Source organism: Triticum urartu, chromosome 3 (assembly GCF_003073215.2).
Source record: "Triticum urartu cultivar G1812 chromosome 3, Tu2.1, whole genome shotgun sequence".
Lineage (NCBI taxonomy): Eukaryota > Viridiplantae > Streptophyta > Magnoliopsida > Poales > Poaceae > Triticum > Triticum urartu.
Window position 1 is genome coordinate 579439639 of NC_053024.1, and position 18400 is coordinate 579458038.

Genomic DNA, 18400 nt, shown 5'->3' on the forward strand with positions numbered 1-18400 from the left:
AATTTAGCAACAAAAGTCTTGCCTTCGGATCTGTGATAGAAGGTGTATCCAATAGTTTCCTTTGGATATCCTATGAAGACACATTTCTCCGATTTGGGTTCGAGCTTATCAGGTTGAAGCTTTTTCACATAAGCATCGCAGCCCCAAACTTTCAGAAACGACAACTTTGGTTTCTTGCCAAACCACAGTTCATAAGGCGTCGTCTCAACGGATTTTGATGGTGCCCTATTTAACGTGAATGCGGCCGTCTCTAAAGCATAACCCCAAAACGATAGCGGTAAATCAGTAAGAGACATCATAGATCGCACCATATCTAGTAAAGTATGATTACGACGTTCAGATATACCATTACGCTGTGGTGTTTCGGGTGGCGTGAGTTGCGAAACTATTCCACAATTTTTCAAATGTACACCAAACTCGTAACTCAAATATTCTCCTCCACGATCAGATCGTAGAAACTTTATCTTCTTGTTACGATGATTTTCAACTTCACTCTGAAATTCTTTGAACTTTTCAAATGTTTCAGACTTATGTTTCATTAAGTAGATATACCCATATCTGCTTAAGTCATCTGTGAAGGTAAGAAAATAACGATATCCGCCACGAGCCTCAATATTCATCGGACCACATACATCTGTATGTATGATTTCCAACAAATCTGTTGCTTTCTCCATAGTACCGGAGAACGGTGTTTTAGTCATCTTGCCCATGAGGCATGGTTCGCAAGTACCAAGTGATTCATAATCAAGTGGTTCCAAAAGTCCATCAGTATGGAGTTTCTTCATGCGCTTTACACCGATATGACCTAAACGACAGTGCCACAAATAAGTTGCACTATCATTATCAACTCTGCATCTTTTGGCTTCAACCTTATGAATATGTGTATCACTACTATCGAGATTCAACAAGAATAGACCACTCGTCAAGGGTGCATGACCATAAAAGATATTACTCATATAAATAGAACAACCATTATTCTCTGATTTAAATGAATAACCGTCTCGCATTAAACAAGATCCAGATATAATGTTCATGCTCAACGCTGGCACCAAATAACAATTATTTAGGTCTAATACTAATCCTGAAGGTAGATGTAGAGGTAGCGTGCCGACCGCGATCACATCGACTTTGGAACCGTTTCCCACACGCATCGTCACCTCGTCCTTAGCCAATCTTCGCTTAATCCGTAGTCCCTGTTTCGAGTTGCAAATATTAGCAACAGAACCAGTATCAAATACCCAGGTGCTACTGCGAGCATTAGTAAGGTACACATCAATAACATGTATATCACATATACCTTTGTTCACCTTGCCATCCTTCTTATCCGCCAAATACTTGGGGCAGTTCCGCTTCCAGTGACCAGTCTTCTTGCAGTAGAAGCACTCAGTTTCAGGCTTAGGTCCAGACTTGGGTTTCTTCTCTTGAGCAGCAACTTGCTTGCCCTTCTTCTTGAAGTTCCCCTTCTTCTTCCCCTTGCCCTTTTTCTTGAAACTAGTGGTCTTGTTGACCATTAACACTTGATGCTCCTTTTTGATTTCTACCTCTGCAGCTTTCAGCATTGCGAAGAGCTCGGGAATAGCCTTGTTCATCCCTTGCATATTATAGTTCATCACGAAGCTCTTGTAGCTTGGTGGCAGTGATTGGAGAATTCTGTCAATGACGCAATCATCTGGAAGATTAACTCCCATCTGAATCAAGTGATTATTATACCCAGACATTTTGAGTATATGCTCACTGACAGAACTGATCTCCTCCATCTTGCAGCTATAGAACTTATTGGAGACTTCATATCTCTCAATTTGGGCATTTGCTTGAAATATTAACTTCAACTCCTGGAACATCTCATATGCTTCATGACGTTCAAAACGTCGTTGAAGTCTCGATTCTAAGCCGTAAAGCATGGCACACTAAACTATCGAGTAGTCATCAGCTTTGCTCTGCCAAACGTTCATAATATCTGGTGTTGCTCCAGCAGCAGGCCTGGCACCCAGCGGTGCTTCCAGGACGTAATTCTTCTGAGCAGCAATGAGGATAATCCTCAAGTTACGGACCCAGTCCGTGTAATTGCTACCATCATCTTTCAACTTTGCTTTCTCAAGGAACGCATTAAAATTCAACGGAACAACAGCACGAGCCATCTATCTACAATCAAACATAAACAAGCAAGATACTATCAGGTACTAAGTTCATGATAAATTTAAGTTCAATTAATCAAATTACTTAAGAACTCCCACTTAGATAGACATCCCTCTAATCCTCTAAGTGATCACGTGATCCAAATCAACTAAACCATGTCCGATCATCACGTGAGATGGAGTAGTTTCATTGGTGAACATCACTATGTTGATCATATCTACTATATGATTCACGCTCGACCTTTCGGTCTCCGTGTTCCGAGGCCATATCTGTATATGCTTGGCTCGTCAAGTATAACCTGAGTATTCCGCGTGTGCAACTGTTTTGCACCCGTTGTATTTGAACGTAGAGCCTATCACACCCGATCATCACGTGGTGTCTCAGCACGAAGAACTTTCGCAATGGTGCATACTCAGGGAGAACACTTCTTGATCATCTTATAATGCTACCGTCAATCAAAGCAAGATAAGATGCATAAAAGATAAACATCACATGCAATCAATATAAGTGATATGATATGGCCATCATCATCTTGTGCCTGTGATCTCCATCTCCGAAGCACTGTCATGATCACCATCGTCACCAGCGCGACACCTTGATCTCCATCGTAGCATCGTTGTCGTCTCGCCAATCTTATGCTTCCACGACTATCGCTACCGTTTAGTGATAAAGTAAAGCATTACATCGCGATTGCATTGCATACAATAAAGCGACAACCATATGGCTCCTGCCAGTTGCCGATAACTTGGTTACAAAACATGGTCATCTCATACAATAAAATTTAGCATCATGTCTTGACCATATCACATCAAAACATGCCCTGCAAAAACAAGTTAGACGTCCTCTACTTTGTTGTTGCAAGTTTTACGTGGCTGCTACGGGCTTAAGCAAGAACCAATCTCACCTACGCATCAAAACCACAACGATAGTTTGTCAAATAGACTCCGTTTTAACCTTCGCAAGGACCGGGCGTAGCCACACTCGGTTCAACTAAAGTTGGAGAAACAGTCACCCGCAAGCCACCTTTGTGCAAAGCACGTCGGGAGAACCGGTCTCGCGTAAGCGTACACGTAATGTCGGTCCGGGCCACTTCATCCAACAATACCGCCGAACCAAAGTATGACATGCTGGTAGGCAGTATGACTTGTATCGTCCACAACTTACTTGTGTTCTACTCGTGCAAATAACATCAAACCATAAAACCTGGGCTCTGATACCACTGTTGGGGAACTGTTGGGGAACGTAGTAATTTCAAAATTTTCCTACGCACACGCAAGATCATGGTGATGCATAGCAACGAGGGGGAGAGTCTGATCTACGTACCCTCGTAGATCGCAACGGAAGCGTTGACGCAACGTAGAGGAAGTAGTCGTACGTCTTCCCAATCTGACCGATCCAAGCACCGTTACTCCGGCACCTCCGAGTTCTTAGCACACGTATAGCTCGATGACTCTCCCCGGGCTCCGATCCAACAAAGCTTCGGGGATGAGTTCCGTCAGCACAACGGCGTGGTGACGATGATGATGTTCTACCGACGCAGGGCTTCGCCTAAGCACTACAACGATATGATCGAGGTGGAATATGGTGGCAGGGGGCACCGCACACGGCTAAGGAACGATCACGTGGATCAACTTGTGTCTAGGGGTGCCCCCTGCCCCCGTATATAAAGGAGCAAGGGGAGGAGGCCGGCCGGCCAGGTGTGGCGCGCCAAGGAGGAGTCCTCCTCCTAGTAGGAGTAGGACTCCTACTAGGAGGGGGAAAGAGGTGGAGAGGGAGAAGGAAAGGGGGGGGGCGCCGCCCCCCTCCCCTAGTCCAATTCGGACCAGGGAGGAGGTGGCGCGCGGCCCACCTCTGGCAGCCCCTCTCTCTCTCCACTAAGGCCCATATGGCCCATTACTTCTCCCGGTAGGGTTCCGGTAACCCTCCGGCTCTCCGGTTTTCTCCGAAAACACTTCCGGTGTCCGAATATAGCCGTCCAATATATCAATCTTTATGTCTCGACCATTTCGAGACTCCTCGTCATGTCCGTGATCACATCCGGGACTCCGAACTAACTTCGGTACATCAAAATGCACAAACTCATAATAACTGTCATCGTAACGTTAAGCGTGCGGACCCTACGGTTCGAGAACAATGCAGACATGACTGAGACACATCTCCGGTCAATAACCAATAGTGGGACCTGGATGCCCATATTGGCTCCTACATATTCTACGAAGATCTTTATCGGTCAGACCGCATAACAACATACGTTGTTCCCTTTGTCATCGGTATGTTACTTGCCCGAGATTCGATCGTCGGTATCCAATACCTAGTTCAATCTCGTTACCGGCAAGTCTCTTTACTCGTTCTGTAATACATCATCTCGCAACTAACTCATTAGTTGCAATGCTTGGAAGGCTTATGTGATGTGCATTACCGAGAGGGCCCAGAGATACCTCTCCGACAATCGGAGTGACAAATCCTATTCTCGAAATACGCCAACCCAACATCTACCATTGGAGACACCTGTAGAGCTCCTTTATAATCACCCAGTTACGTTGTGACGTTTGGTAGCACATAAAGTGTTCCTCCGGCAAACGGGAGTTGCATAATCTCATAGTCATAGGAACATGTATAAGTCATGAAGAAAGCAATAGCAACATACTAAACGATCGGGTGCTAAGCTAATGGAATGGGTCATGTCAATCAGATCATTCAACTAATGATGTGACCTCGTTAATCAAATAAGAACACTTTGTTCATGGTTAGGAAACATAACCATCTTTGATTAATGAGCTAGTCAAGTAGAGGCATACTAGTGACACTAAGTTTGTCTATGTATTCACACATGTATTATGTTTCCGGTTAATACAATTATAGCATGAATAATAAACATTTATCATGATATAAGGAAATAAATAATAACTTTATTATTGCCTCTAGGGATATTTCGTTCACTTGTCTCATGTCCGTGTCCTGAACTTCGATGTTGGTGATGATTATGTTGAACTTGATGATATCTTTTCTTCTGTTACAAAGTGAATGTTTCCTCTTTAAGCTAGCCAGTGTTGGTGATGATTAGATAGCTAGCGTAATGACGCTGATGATTAAATAGTGGTAATTAGACGACTACGATGATTTTTAGCTAGCTAGAGTTTATTTATTTATTAATATGCGATGATGATGATGATGATGATGACGACTACAACTCATTATAACGTAAAACAATCCTAAATTAAATTGATAACACAAATTTAATTTAAAAATACAAAATAAAACAAAAACCCACAAACATTTAGTATCGATTGGTGTTACCAACCGGTACTAAAGGGCTCCCGGCCCCCGGAGCTGGCTCGTGCCACGTGGTGGCCCTTTAGCACCGGTTCGTGCTGAACCGGTACTAAAGGGGGGGGCCTTTAGTGCCCACACTTCAGTGCCGGTTATGGAACCGGCACTAAAGGGCCTTACGAACCGGTGCTATTGCCCGGTTCTGCACTAGTGTTATAGCTTCATCAGGCGCTTCTGTAGAGAGGTCCGGCGCAGAGGATCCCGGAACTGGATCGAACTGATCCTCACCCGATCCCAAGGAGGATCCGCGCGGGCCTCCAGAAACAGCAGCGTCATCAGGCGATGTCGAAGCGGGATCTTCTGTGGTCGTGGGTCGTGGTGTGGAAGCCGATATCATCGCAGAAGATCCGGGCCTGGAGGCGTCATCATGGCCCAATGATTTCCTGGGCCCTGGGCTGAGCAAATCTGCCCCCGCGTCCGCCTGACGAGTGGCGGCACGACATGTGTACACACGCAGTTGGGCCTGACTCTGAACGCGGCCCGAGCCAGTACCAGCCCGCCGCTTGTCAGGCGCGGAGTCACGCGCATGAGGGGGAGCGCTGCCGCCCGCTAGGCTCTGCCGCGTGGCTGGTGCAGATTCGGCGGCGTGCCCGCCTGCTCCTGTTTCGGCTGGCGCGGCAGAATCACTGCCAGGCGCGGGGCCCAAGGAAGATCTGCTGCCTGGCTGCAGCACCTGCGTTGATCCCGAGGTGGATATGTCCCCCGAGCCAGGACACATGAAATAAGGGTCTGCGGCGCCATTTTCTTCATTATTTGCTGCGATTTTTGCACTGTTTTCTTCTGCATCATCACAAAGCTCATGGAGACCATTAGTAGGGTTAGTCAACATATGATCATCACAATTTGTAATACCCCCTTGATCATAGCCAGAGAGATGAGAGGGTAAAAGCAATATTTCCTTGCGGAGTAGGGCACCGGCATTGGGATGAAGATCCGCAAAAGGAAATTTTATCTCATCAAAAACAACATCACGTGAGATATATACCCTACCAGTGGAGATGTCAAGACACTTGACACCTTTGTGTTGGGTGCTATAGCCAAGAAAAGCACACCGTTTTGAGCGAAACATGAGCTTGCGTTGATTGTAAGGCCGAAGATTTGGCCAACACGCACACCCAAAAACACGAAGAGAGGTGTAATCAGGTTTCGTGTGGAGGAGACGTTCCATAGGTGTTTCATTATTTATGACACGACTAGGAAGCATATTGATGATGTGAACAGCTGTTAGAAAGGCCTCATCCCAAAACTTGAGAGGCATGGAGGCTCCTGCGGGGAGGGCCAAGCCAACCTCAACAATGTGCCTATGCTTGCGTTCGGCCGACCCGTTTTGTTGGTGAGCGTGTGGGCATGATACTTGGTGAGATATGCCTATATTTTGGAAGAAGGAATTGAGTTTCTCGTATTCCCCTCCCCAATCGGATTGGACAGCAATGATCTTACTGTCAAACTTTCTTTCAACGAGTGCTTGAAAGTTGTGAAAAACTTGAAACACATGAGATCTTTTTTTGAGAAGATAGATCCATGAGAATTTGCTACAGTCATCGATAAAACTAACATAGTATGTGTGTCTACCAACAGAGAAGGGGGCCGGTCCCCACACATCAGAAAAGATCAATTGCAAGGGTTTAGTGGAGACACTAGTAGATATGGGATATGGTAATTGATGACTTTTAGCACACTGACATGAATCACAGATAGTTTCAACATTGCGCTCACCAACAAACGGGAGCTTATTTTTCCTAAGTAATTTTTCAACCAAAGAAAATGAGGCATGTCCTAAACGATCATGCCATCGTGTGGACGAAAGCTTGATAGCACCACAAGCTTGTTTATTGAATCTTCTAAACTCTGGAATCAACGGGTAGAGCCCTCGAACACATCTACCTCGATAGAGAACTTTCCTCGTGGCCTGATCCTTGATCAAAAAGAAGAAAGGATGAAATTCAAGAAAAACATGATTATCAATAGAAATTCTATGAACGGAGAGAAGATTCTTATGAGCACTAGGAACATGCAGGATTCTTTTGAGATGAATTTTACGACTAGGGGTATTAAAAATTGAGTGGCCAATGTGACTTATACCCATACCTTCACCATTGGCCGTATGAATTTGATCTTTGCCACGATATTTCTCCTTCATTCTGACTTTCTCGAGTTCATTGGTGATGTGGTTTGTGGCACCACTGTCAACATACCAGTTTGTGTCAATTCCATAGGAGCCATCGGCCGCCGCAGCAACTTTCTCTTCATCTTGTGAGGAGTCGCCGTCATCTTCTTCGTAGCGGTACCAGCAATCCTTTGCCGTATGGCCAGGCTTGCCGCAAATTTGGCAGCGGGGTAAGTCCGGACGGGACCGGTTGGAACCACCACTGCCACCACCACGGCGCCCTTTGGAGTTACCAGAGCGCCCGCCGCCGCGTGAATTGTTGGAGTAGTTGTTGGGGTAGCCACTTCCGCCGGAGCCGAACCTCCCCTTGCCACGGGAAGATGAACGCGAGCGAGAGCCACCACCGCGGCCTCTGGATGCAGAGTTGGCCGACGATTTGAAGCCACCGCCGGAGCCATGATACTGCGCCATGCGTTGATCAAAGTTACTGAGCATGGCAAAAAGTTCATCGAGGGTTACCGAGGTGACACGGGCATCTAGTGCGGAGACGAGGGGCTGATACTCTTGGTCCAGCCCGTGGATGATGTAGGAGATGAGCTCGTCATCCTGGATGGGTTTTCCCGCCGCGGCGAGTTCATCGGCGAGACCCCTCATGGCGGCGAAGAAGGTGGCCACCGATTGATTGCCCTTCTGCGCATTAATCAGCGCTATGCGGATGTTGTTGACGCGGCTGAGTGACTGCGACGAGAACATGCTCGCCAGCGCCACCCAGAGTTCGCGCCCCGTGGTGATCGTGGTCACCGTGACGAGCACTTCCTTGGACAAGTGTTGGAGTAGATATCCAAGGACCTGCTGATCCTCCTTCACCCAAAGCGGATGGAGGGGATTCGCCCAGTGGTCTCCTTGTCGGCGGCGTCCTTGGTGGTGAGGACTTTGGCCGGCTCGGTTGCCGTGCCGTCGACGTAATGGAAGACGCCGGCGCCCCGCAGCTGCGGCGTGATCTGTTTCCGCCACAGCACATAGTTGGTGCGGGTGAGCTTCTCCGGGGCTCCACCGCCGAGCATCGACTGGAAGGAGGCGGAGGAGGAAGACATGGTTGTGCGCACGTGATGGAGATGGACTAGCTAGGGTTTCTGGTGGAAGAAGAAGGCTCTGATACCATGTGCGACTTGCGGTAAACGTCTTGGCTTTCCTGGCCAGACGTGTTGCGTGTTAAATAGCTGGATTGCGAGCCCGGATACGCGTACAGGTTGTTGGGATACATCTCTTGGAGAGAAAGAATACTAGAGATAAGAAAGATAAAGATTACATAGTATTCTAGCTAACTAACTACTCCACGGGATGATCTTGTACCGGCGCAACTCCTTGACGTACACGCAATATCTCATGCTTGACAACCTCCTGCCATGGAAGACACTGCACAACCTTGTTCCATGGAGACCTCCAGTGCCTTTTTTTCTTCCTGCTAGGTAATGTGACCACCAATGCAAAAACAACAAGATAGCTAAATAATCTGCATTAGGAAAAAAACTGCATGTAGGAGTATTTTACCAGTCGTGAAATCAGCATTGACAGAGAAAAAAAGAACATTAGATTTCACATAGCTGGGGAATTGTGGAAACCCTAACCTTCTATTCTACTTCAAAAGCATTAACAATCCACAGAAGCAAAACAGACAGCACGTACAGAGGAAGGACAGGAACAGGAAGAAAGACGGTGTTCGTCCAACATGTAGAGAAGTATCACAAATCACTTCATGCTGAAGCTTTTCTCATGATCGCTAATAAAATATCTTTGTCCAACGCTCATAGTTTCAAGTTAAAATCAACTCTTGCAACATCAACTTACAAGCCCAGAATGAAATAAGTCATCAGTTTCAAAAGCAAATCAATAATAGTGGCATACAGGAACCGTATTTGTTGGAGTACGAATGGCACAAATAATAAAATCAATAATCTCAACAAACATAGTGGAAATGTAGGATGATGAGAAAGCGCTCCAAGAGAATACCACATTTCAGCTGCTGATAACATGATCCACGATTATCTTTGGCTTCTTGATGGCCTTCAAATCTTCTACTATGAAGTTGGTTATTTCATCTACTGCGCTATTGACTCTGAGGTGAACCTCCTGGAGACCTTGCAGGGTGTCGACGCCGAGAAGGCCCTCGAAGGCTTCGAACCGCATCTCAATCCTTTCGAGCACCGGCATTGCATATTCTGGGAAGCTCAGCTTTGGCACCAGAGGTGCAAAGAAGTGAAGCAGCTTAAGGCTCTTGAATCCTCCACTTGGGACAAAGATCTCCCCGCCAGACTCCGATTTGTTCTTCTCAAGGATGTCCTCTATGGCCTCATCCTGCTTCGCTGCACTCAGCGAAAAGGTGAGGGAAAACAACAAAGGCAGGCCGCAGAGGAGCTCAAAAGTATCAATCTGGAGAACGTTACAGAGAGCGTCAACATATTTGTAGGCACGACGGTGGTGGTCACGGGCGGCACTTACTGACGGCGAATAGGACATTTTTGTCAGGTGCAAGGGTAACGGCCATCGCACGCGGAGGCTTGACGCGTCAGCGGCAGAGTTTGGCGTTGATGCTCAAGCACACTGATGGTTCCCCGCCGGCTTCTAGCACCCGGTCAGCGGCTCCAAAGGTATGGTGGATACCGAAGTGTGATTCGCGTCGGTGTGGAGTGGCAGCGGCCAGTTTCGCCCCGAGACATGGGCGTCCACCTGATGGCCATTTCGGTGGTTTAAGGTGGAAGACATCCCATCAGTCCGCTAGTGCCTTTTGGCCCTGGCTTGGAGTACTGGTGGAAGCGACTATCGAACATCCGTCTTGAAGATGCTGATTGGAACACCGCTTCATGCCCAAGGTGAAAATTCTTGTTCCGATCTTTGTTGATTGGGCACAGCAGCGACGAACTCGCGTCATTGCCTTGTTAAAGGTGTTATCTACTACTTGCGGTTGTACTGGTCTTCATTGAGTGATCTCGGCAACCAGGATGAAAATCCTTGTCCGGCCGTCTTTGGTCGGACGTGATGATGATGGCACAAGGGCGATTATTCCTTCTTGAAGGCATTGTTGTGGAAGAAGTTGACTTAGTTGTAGGAGGTTCTTTCATATCTTGTAATGGTTCGAGCACTGTTTGCCTTTAGTCCGTACTCTGCTTAATATTTAACAGAAATGGTTCTATGCATCGCTCGATGCAGAGGCCGGGGGCTATCCTACTTTAAAAAAAAGATGAAGTATAATACATATATTCATTTTTTTCTTATAACATTCAATTTTATTGACGCACCATGATACAACATAAAGCTGATACATACACTTTACTTTTTGATAAAATACATAAATTTGTATGAGTTGCATAAGAAATATACATTATGATTGTATTTTTCAAGGCTAGCAAAGTGCGCTTGTAAACACTAACTCAATGACATGTATACTTGACCACACCGGGGATGTGAACACGGTAGAAATAGTCGTCCCAGTCAACGGACTTGGGGTCAAAGTCCAAGTAATAGGACCCATTGTTATTTTGATCCGTGTTCATTGCCATCCTTAGCCTCTCCAAGTTTGTGTCATCAAAGCTTCACATGATTGATAATATCAAGTCAAATAATAACATTTTGAACAAAATATTACATATTGATATATTAAGAGGGCACACTGGTATACCATGTAATTGCTTAAGTGAACTAAAAAAACATTTGACAAGCTTTTAAGTTGCTTACCATCCTTTGAACAAACCGTATGGTGCGTAGAGCTCGACCATATGCATGAAGAATATGTATTTTCTGCTAAGCTTGTTGTAGTACCGTGAGAAAACACCACAAAGGGCAATGTTCAGCAGGCCAAGCATCTGTCCAATTTATCACGGGAGAAGTACAAACATTAGGCTCATTCTCGTGTCATATACGAAATAAACTATTCTATGTTGAATGGTGAGCTAACCTGGAGCGGAAGCTTGTACACGAGGGCGGTGTAAAATCTCAACTGTGCGAGCGTGCTGAAGAACCTCATCTTCTTCATCCGGACATGCTCGCCATTCCTTCCTTTGCACAACGGATTTTCGAAGAAGTAACGGTGCATTGATTCCACAACAAGGGCGGAGGGTGCTGGGTTGCGTAAAGAGGAAGTTACATGGTAGATGGTCTGCGGTTGTTGATCCTTTAACTGTGCTGCCATGGCAACCATCATAGCGTTCACCACAATGTCCCCCGGAATCTGTTCAAACCATCCGCCAAGAAAGCAACACATCTGGTTAACTGGTTCCTTCGTCAAATTTCATTCCACCGGTTTCCGATTTGTAAATGAACTCACCACGTCTATTATTAAATCAAGGTCGCCGATGAAGAATGGCAAGATCTGCTTGGCATAGCCGATCATCACCGAGTCAATTGTTCTGCAAAACATAAAATGATAAGTAGTCATTCACCGTTGGTGTGAAAGATCAAGACACTGAGTTTTTTTTGGTTCAGTAACCTGATTCCTTCCATCCATCCAGGAAATGGCTCCTTGAGTGTACTCGTTATGATGCTCGGGCGGATGATGACCACCAGAAAGCGCCCCCGCAGGTGTCCCATAATCATCTCCCCCATTGCCTTTGTGAAGACATAGGTGTTTGGCCACCCAAAGTGTCGTGCCCTTCATCCATTTGAGCATAAAAACATATAGCAAATGTATCAGTGGAAAAAATGATTGCACATGAATAAGTATGTTGCCGATTTTGGTTTTCTGCTTATTTGTGTGTGTCTGACCTCTTGAGGCCAAGCTCTTTCATTGTTTTCTTCTCAGCTTTCTCTGTGGAACAGTTGGCCCTTAGTTCTCTTCTGGCCTCTTTAATAAGATTTATCTCTGATTCGATGTCTAGATGTGTACCCACCCTTAGTGTCTCACCCATCAAGAATGGCTTCTCTGGTATTAACCCCTCTTGTTCACCAGCTACGTAGGCTGTTCAAGTCATATAAACACTCAATGAGTTACAATTTGGAATTGCATGCCACCACCAACCACAAATGCATAGGTTATATATAGTCCTATTGCTTCACACCAGTTGAAACATGAAGTAACATCTTGAGCTTAGTACACTTGTTTGTGAATGCGCAGACGTTCTTCGCTCCCAAGACATTCACGTCGAAAGCCGCGTCATATCTGAAAAATTGGGATGACATTTTGACCAATTATTCCAGCGCTGTGCCAGTAATATGTGACCAGGAAACACATACAAACCTTTCAGAGAAATTCGTAGTTGCAGCACCGTTAACGATGATGTCTATGTCCTTGCACAAAGCTCTCAGCTGGGCACTATCTAGTCCAAAGTCCTCATGCATGATATCTCCTGCCAAAGGACAGATCTTTTCTTCGATAAAATTTTCGAACCCCACACCATGTTTTTTTTTCAGCAGTTGAAAGATCTCCTTCGCTGTAACCTGAAAATACCATAACAGTATTTGTACTCCACATTGTAAAATTACTCTCTCAGGAGCAAAGTGTACATTCTCAGAGATGAATGCTGCTAATCCAGCTGCAAACTTAGTGGATTAAGAAAACCATTGATTTTTAGGTTTATTGTTTGTCAAGAGCATTTGATGCACCTCCGTACTATTTAGTATAGTGTTACCGTGTACTATCCTACACCTTCCTTATTGTGCTCTCTACTATTCATTCCTTCTGTCGTGTGATAATTTTTTTTTAATGTTGGTCGTGTGGTAATTATGGAACACACAACGATAGATATACTGCAAAATATGCAATGCATTCACTTGTTCCCTCTATATTTCTAGGTAGTATAGAAGGCGAGAGAACAAGTGAGAACAGATTTTTAAGAAACACATTGACGTGTATAAATGAATATGTCACCTCTGTCTGAAGTCGAAGCTTTGCAGATTCAACATTGGGGGCCCGAATTAAGAGGAAGAGCTTCTTCACATCAGGCTGAACCCTCAGTATCTTTTCCACAAGCACTACTTGCAAATCATGCAAGAAAGACCAACATATAGGCCTCTGAGATGATCAGCACGTCCTGAACTTAAACATAGTGAGCATGCATGAACACATACCTTTTCCTAGGAACCCGGTTGAACCAGTAATGAGGATGCTCTTGTTCCTAAAGTATCCTACAACGCTGTCCGCATCCATTTCACCGATCATTGCCATCTACTTTTACCTGCCTCACGAACCGTCAGGTTTATGACACTTGATCAAAGGTGATGGAAGACTACTTGTGTGGTTATTAATTTATAGGGTAGAAAGGGGGTAGGTTTCAATGGTTGAATGGAACAAGGCAGGAAAGGTTGTTGAGGTGCTCAGGGCAACTAATCTCCAATTGCTTGCTTATTTGCAACTAGTAGGATGACCCATGCATTTGCGCGGCTAGATTGACTTCGTGTTATTATACATGTCATTTTAGACTTTGAAATGAACTTTTGTATACACCTTTGTTAAAAATAAGCATACTTATTTTCTTGTATAAATTGTCAATTGTAGTACTCCTCTATATTAATTATCGCCGATTTAGTACAAAGCAACAATTAATATGGATCGAGGAAGTAATAAGAAAAGAATGTGAAAAGTAAAATGAACTATCTTTATCTTGACCAATCTAATTAATAAGTTAGATATACCCAGCAAAAAAAAAGTTTGATATATTAAAAGCCAAATTTAGAAAAGGTTAATTACACGAATTCTAGAACGTCATCTATTTTTGAGCGAGTGAAGATTTTTTAATTACAGTTATCAGAGACGTACTGCCTACCATTATTCCATTTAATTTGCCTCTTTACCAACTTTTGTACAACAAGTCAAATACATAAAAAAACATTAGGTTTTTTACGTTTTCTGTATGGGTCTTGTAGTGTGATATCCGAAGACCCAAGGCACCAGCGTTCATGGCTCACAATTAAAAATCAGAGACTATGACTTTAATCTATAGTTTCTCTTCTTTTCGTCCTCATCCATCATTATCTATCCACTCCCTTACCTATAATGTGTCTTCTCGCTGGCAAGTGGTTTGTCCTGGCTCTCTCGTCCGGGCTTGGTGCAGTTGTTTTGCGGTTTTGTCGTCTTTGGTTATTAAGAGCATCTCTCTAGCAGATCCCGCATCCCGCCGGCCCGCAGAACGAATTTGCAGTTCGCGAAAAAACGGCTTTGCGGGCACGGCCGCAGATGCAAACTCCGCATAATCGACCAGTAAAAAAGAATATTCGTGTATATTCTTTCCCGTGTCTTCTTCTTCCTCTTGCCTGTGTTCATAGTCACCTCCTGTCGTCCATGGTAGTCGCCGAATCAATCCAAGAGCCAGCTCCTCCGTTGCCGAATGGATCCGGGAGCTTGCTAGCTATTCCATGGCCGGCTGGATCGAGGAGCTAGCTAGCTAGCTCGTTCATGGCCGGATGGATCAGGAGCTTGCTAGCTAGCTCGTTCGTGGCCGGGTAGCTGCTCGAGTCTTCAGCCACTGCTCCTGCGATCTACTCCGCAAGCCGACGCCGCAGCAGCGGTAAACGGCGAGTTTCCGGCGAGTTCCGTGGCAAAAGGTCACCGGAGGCCGTGTGCGCACGACGGAATTTCCTTGTCGCGTAGTGTTGACCGGTTTACAGTCCTCCTTATATTTTGCCTCCAAATCTGTAAAATAAAGGGTCGTGGGATGGATTTTCATGGGCCTGCAAAATTTTAACGGGTTTGATCACTTTTGCGGGGTCTATTAGGAACGTTTTTTGACACCATGAAACTAAAAACGCGGATTTTTACGGGTTTGACCGCTTTTGCGGGGTCTGCTAGAGATGCTCTAATAAAAGAATTGCATCCCCTCACTAAAAAAATAAAAGAGTTGCAAGTATAGATTACTGTCATGTCCACTATTAAAATAATAAAGTTTTGTAACTCGGGGCATGTACAATGGTATTATCTTAGGAATGCCACATATGATAAATGAAGGTGGAGGAGGGAGAAGTCATAAGAAAGGGCTTGTCTTCTTTTATTTAAGAAATGGTCTCTTAGCAAAATATGTTTCATCATGCTTTTACGAATTGCTAGTTCTAAAGATAAGGCTAAGAGATAAGCATTGTAGACATTCTTGTATTGTCATCTCTAAGTTACACGTAAGGCTTAAGATAACATTGCCTTATCAACCATTGTACATGTCCTCAGATTATGTGTTAGGCTGGTCATATTGAAAGTATTATAGATAATATCGTGCATGCCAACTAGACAATTTTGCTGACGTAGCATAGAATTAATGAAGAAAGAGACGGTTGAGTATCATAATAAATGTTATGCTAGTATGTGTCATGTATGTCAATAAATGGCACTCGTATATTATATTTTGCATTATGGAGATGGTATCATACACTAGTATCATATACATAACATTAAGTTTTTTTTCAACGCGAGCGCTCATATATATGTGCATATACTCAACACATCTCGTTGTCGACAAGAACGTCTCTTCTTACGGAACGCGCATCGCCGGAAATCCTAAAATAAATGCAGGATAAATGCGAGAACCATGACTTGAACCCCTGGTGGGCTGGGGATAGCATTGTCCTCCTAACCATCCAAACCACAGGTTGGTTCGCCGTGACATTAAGTTATGATATTACCCACTACGGCAACCTTATGTGTGTGGTCAATTTTCGTGTGGACTAGATATTTCTTTTTTTCTCTAAGGCCTTAGGGCATCTCCAGCCGCGCCCCCAGGAAGGCCTCCCCAGGCGATTTTTTCGCGCCGGCGACGAAAAAACGGCCAAGTCGCGCCCCAGGAGCCCGATTTTCGCCGGCTTGGGCCGAAAACAGCGCCGGCGGACCCAGGCTGAACCCGGTGCGCTGGGGGGCGCCGGGGCGAGCTGTTTTGGCGCGAAAAAGACGCGGGCCAGCCGCGTCAGCGACTGGGCGCCTCGTCTTCCCCCAACGGCCTCGGTTCCCGCGGGGAATCAATGGCAAGGCTGCCGCCGGTCAGCCTTGCCATTGATTCCTCACGGGCGGCGCGTTCACGGGACGGCGCGCCGACGCCTCCACTCCCTCGCACGCGTACACACGGGCACGGCCCGGCTATAAAAGCCGGCGGCCTCCACTCACCTGCGCCCACACCAGCTCCGCCCCTCGCCGCCGTCCAGCCCTTCCTCTCCCTACCTCTCCCCGAGCGCCGCCGCCCAGCCCCTCCCTCTACCTCTCCCGAGCCCGCCCAGCCCCGCCTTCGCCATGGCAGAACGCTTCCCCGGAGATACGGCGGCGGCCAACGGCTTCGGCCGTCGTTCGCTCCGCAAACAGGAGTCCTGGCTCCTGTTCCAGGCGAACATCCCGGCGCCGCCGGACATGCGCGCCGGGCCGACGGGGTGGATACTCAGCGCCGGGGGAGTGCCCATTCCCCCGTTGCCCGACGCCGTGGCGGACCCGAGGTACTTCGCCGAGGAGGTCGAGATCGTGCGCGTGTCCCTCACCGACACCGAGCTCTCCCTCCCCCAGTACACCGCCGACAACTACGCGGCCTGGGCGGCGTATTTCGAGCGCCGCCAACAGCAGCGCTTGGCGTCCACCAACGGCGCGCCAGTGGTCGGCAGCCGGCAGAACAGCGAGGGACGCTCCTCTGGTGGGGCGTCCCCGGCCGCACACTCGAGGGCGTGCTCACGTACCTCGAGGGCGGCAACGACCCGCCGTTGGCGTACCTCCCGGCGAGGGTGGCCGCCCCGGCGCAGCACCGACGCGCCGGGCCATGGGCTCCAAGGAGGTTCGGCGCCTCCTCTTCTTCCTCCTCATCCCGTTCTTCTTCACACTCCTCCGGCTCTCCGGCGCTGCTCGGCGTCAAGGCCGAGCCCGCGGCGGAGACGCTGCTCGGCCGGCGCATTCGTAGCGCCGGCATCATCATCAACGAGGGCGGCCGGCGCGCCCCCTCGTCGGCTCCTCCGCGCTTCGTCAAGCCAAAGACGGAGCCGGGGCTGGCACCGGTGAAGGACGAGTTCGACGACGACGGCGACGCCGCCCTCGAATGGGCGCGCCAGGACTCCATTGCGATGGAGAAGGAGCGCCAGCGCGCCGCCCTACGCCGCTTCGAGGAGCGCCAACGCGGCCGCGAGGAAGGTGGGGTCGTCGTCTTGTGCGACAGCGATGACGACGACTACGCGCCGCCGCCTGTTCGCCATGGCGACGCCGGGGAGGGGTCCAGCAGGGGCGCCCGCGTCAAGGAGGAGAAGGCCAACGACAACGATGGCGGAGACGGCGGCGACGACTTCAGCCCCTTTCTCTTTTTTTAGATTAGGTTCATGTAGTGTTTGGCCGAATTTCACCGAAATTTGTAATGTTTGACCGAAATTTAACTAGTTTTTATCATAACTTCGCCGAACGGTTCTGTTTTTTTTTAAGATACGCGCCTGGGGACGGCCATGGGGGCCGACGGCTGGGGACCGACTCGCCCCCAGTGCCATTTTTTTCGCCGGCTCACCCCCAGGCAGCGCTTTTAGACGCCCCCTGGGGGGGCCAACGACTGGAGATGCCCTTACACAATGCAAGGTGCTTAGAAGAGGTGTTTGGATATATAAAGCAGACTTTTTTTAAGCACTGGTGCTTATTTGTACAGGTAGACGCTTAATTAGGTGTCTCTTCTGTAGAAATAGGCACTGGTGCTTTAGAAAAATTCAGTTTATTTTTCTAAGCACTTTCTTAAACACCTAGTATTGTACAAGACCTAATAAGTATTTTGTTTCTTATGTTGGGTCTAGTAGTAATAGTCTGGACAATGCATTTGATCGATTTAGAAAGAGGAAAGAAAAGTAATAATTCAGCAAAGCCTTCATCTGTCGGGTCTAGTTCTTTTTGGATCCGAGTACAACTTATTT

At 46.9% G+C, this 18400-nt stretch overlaps 1 protein-coding gene across 1 annotated transcript; it reads right to left on the reverse strand.

Moving 5' to 3' along the window:
- Positions 1 to 10872: 10872 nt before the first annotated feature.
- LOC125548744 (fatty acyl-CoA reductase 1-like) lies at positions 10873 to 12502 on the reverse strand. Its single transcript, XM_048712293.1, has 5 exons — positions 12057 to 12502; positions 11895 to 11976; positions 11526 to 11798; positions 11306 to 11433; positions 10873 to 11161 (listed from the first exon to the last, which is right to left on the reverse strand). The coding sequence occupies exons 1-5, from the start codon at positions 12170 to 12172 to the stop codon at positions 11002 to 11004; spliced, it is 759 nt and encodes a 252-aa protein (XP_048568250.1). The 5' UTR covers positions 12173 to 12502; the 3' UTR covers positions 10873 to 11001.
- Between the last annotated feature and the right edge of the window lie 5898 nt (positions 12503 to 18400).

Bases quoted from the DNA above. Each gene is read 5' to 3' on its own strand.
- LOC125548744 (XM_048712293.1), bottom strand. From the start codon at position 12,172: ATGGGGGAGATGATTATGGGACACCTGCGGGGGCGCTTTCTGGTGGTC. The intron at 11,799-11,894 runs GTGAGTTCATTT...TGGTTTGAACAG, and splicing joins TTGATTTAATAATAGACGTG to ATTCCGGGGGACATTGTGGT. The intron at 11,162-11,305 runs GTAAGCAACTTA...AATCATGTGAAG, and splicing joins TACGGTTTGTTCAAAGGATG to CTTTGATGACACAAACTTGG.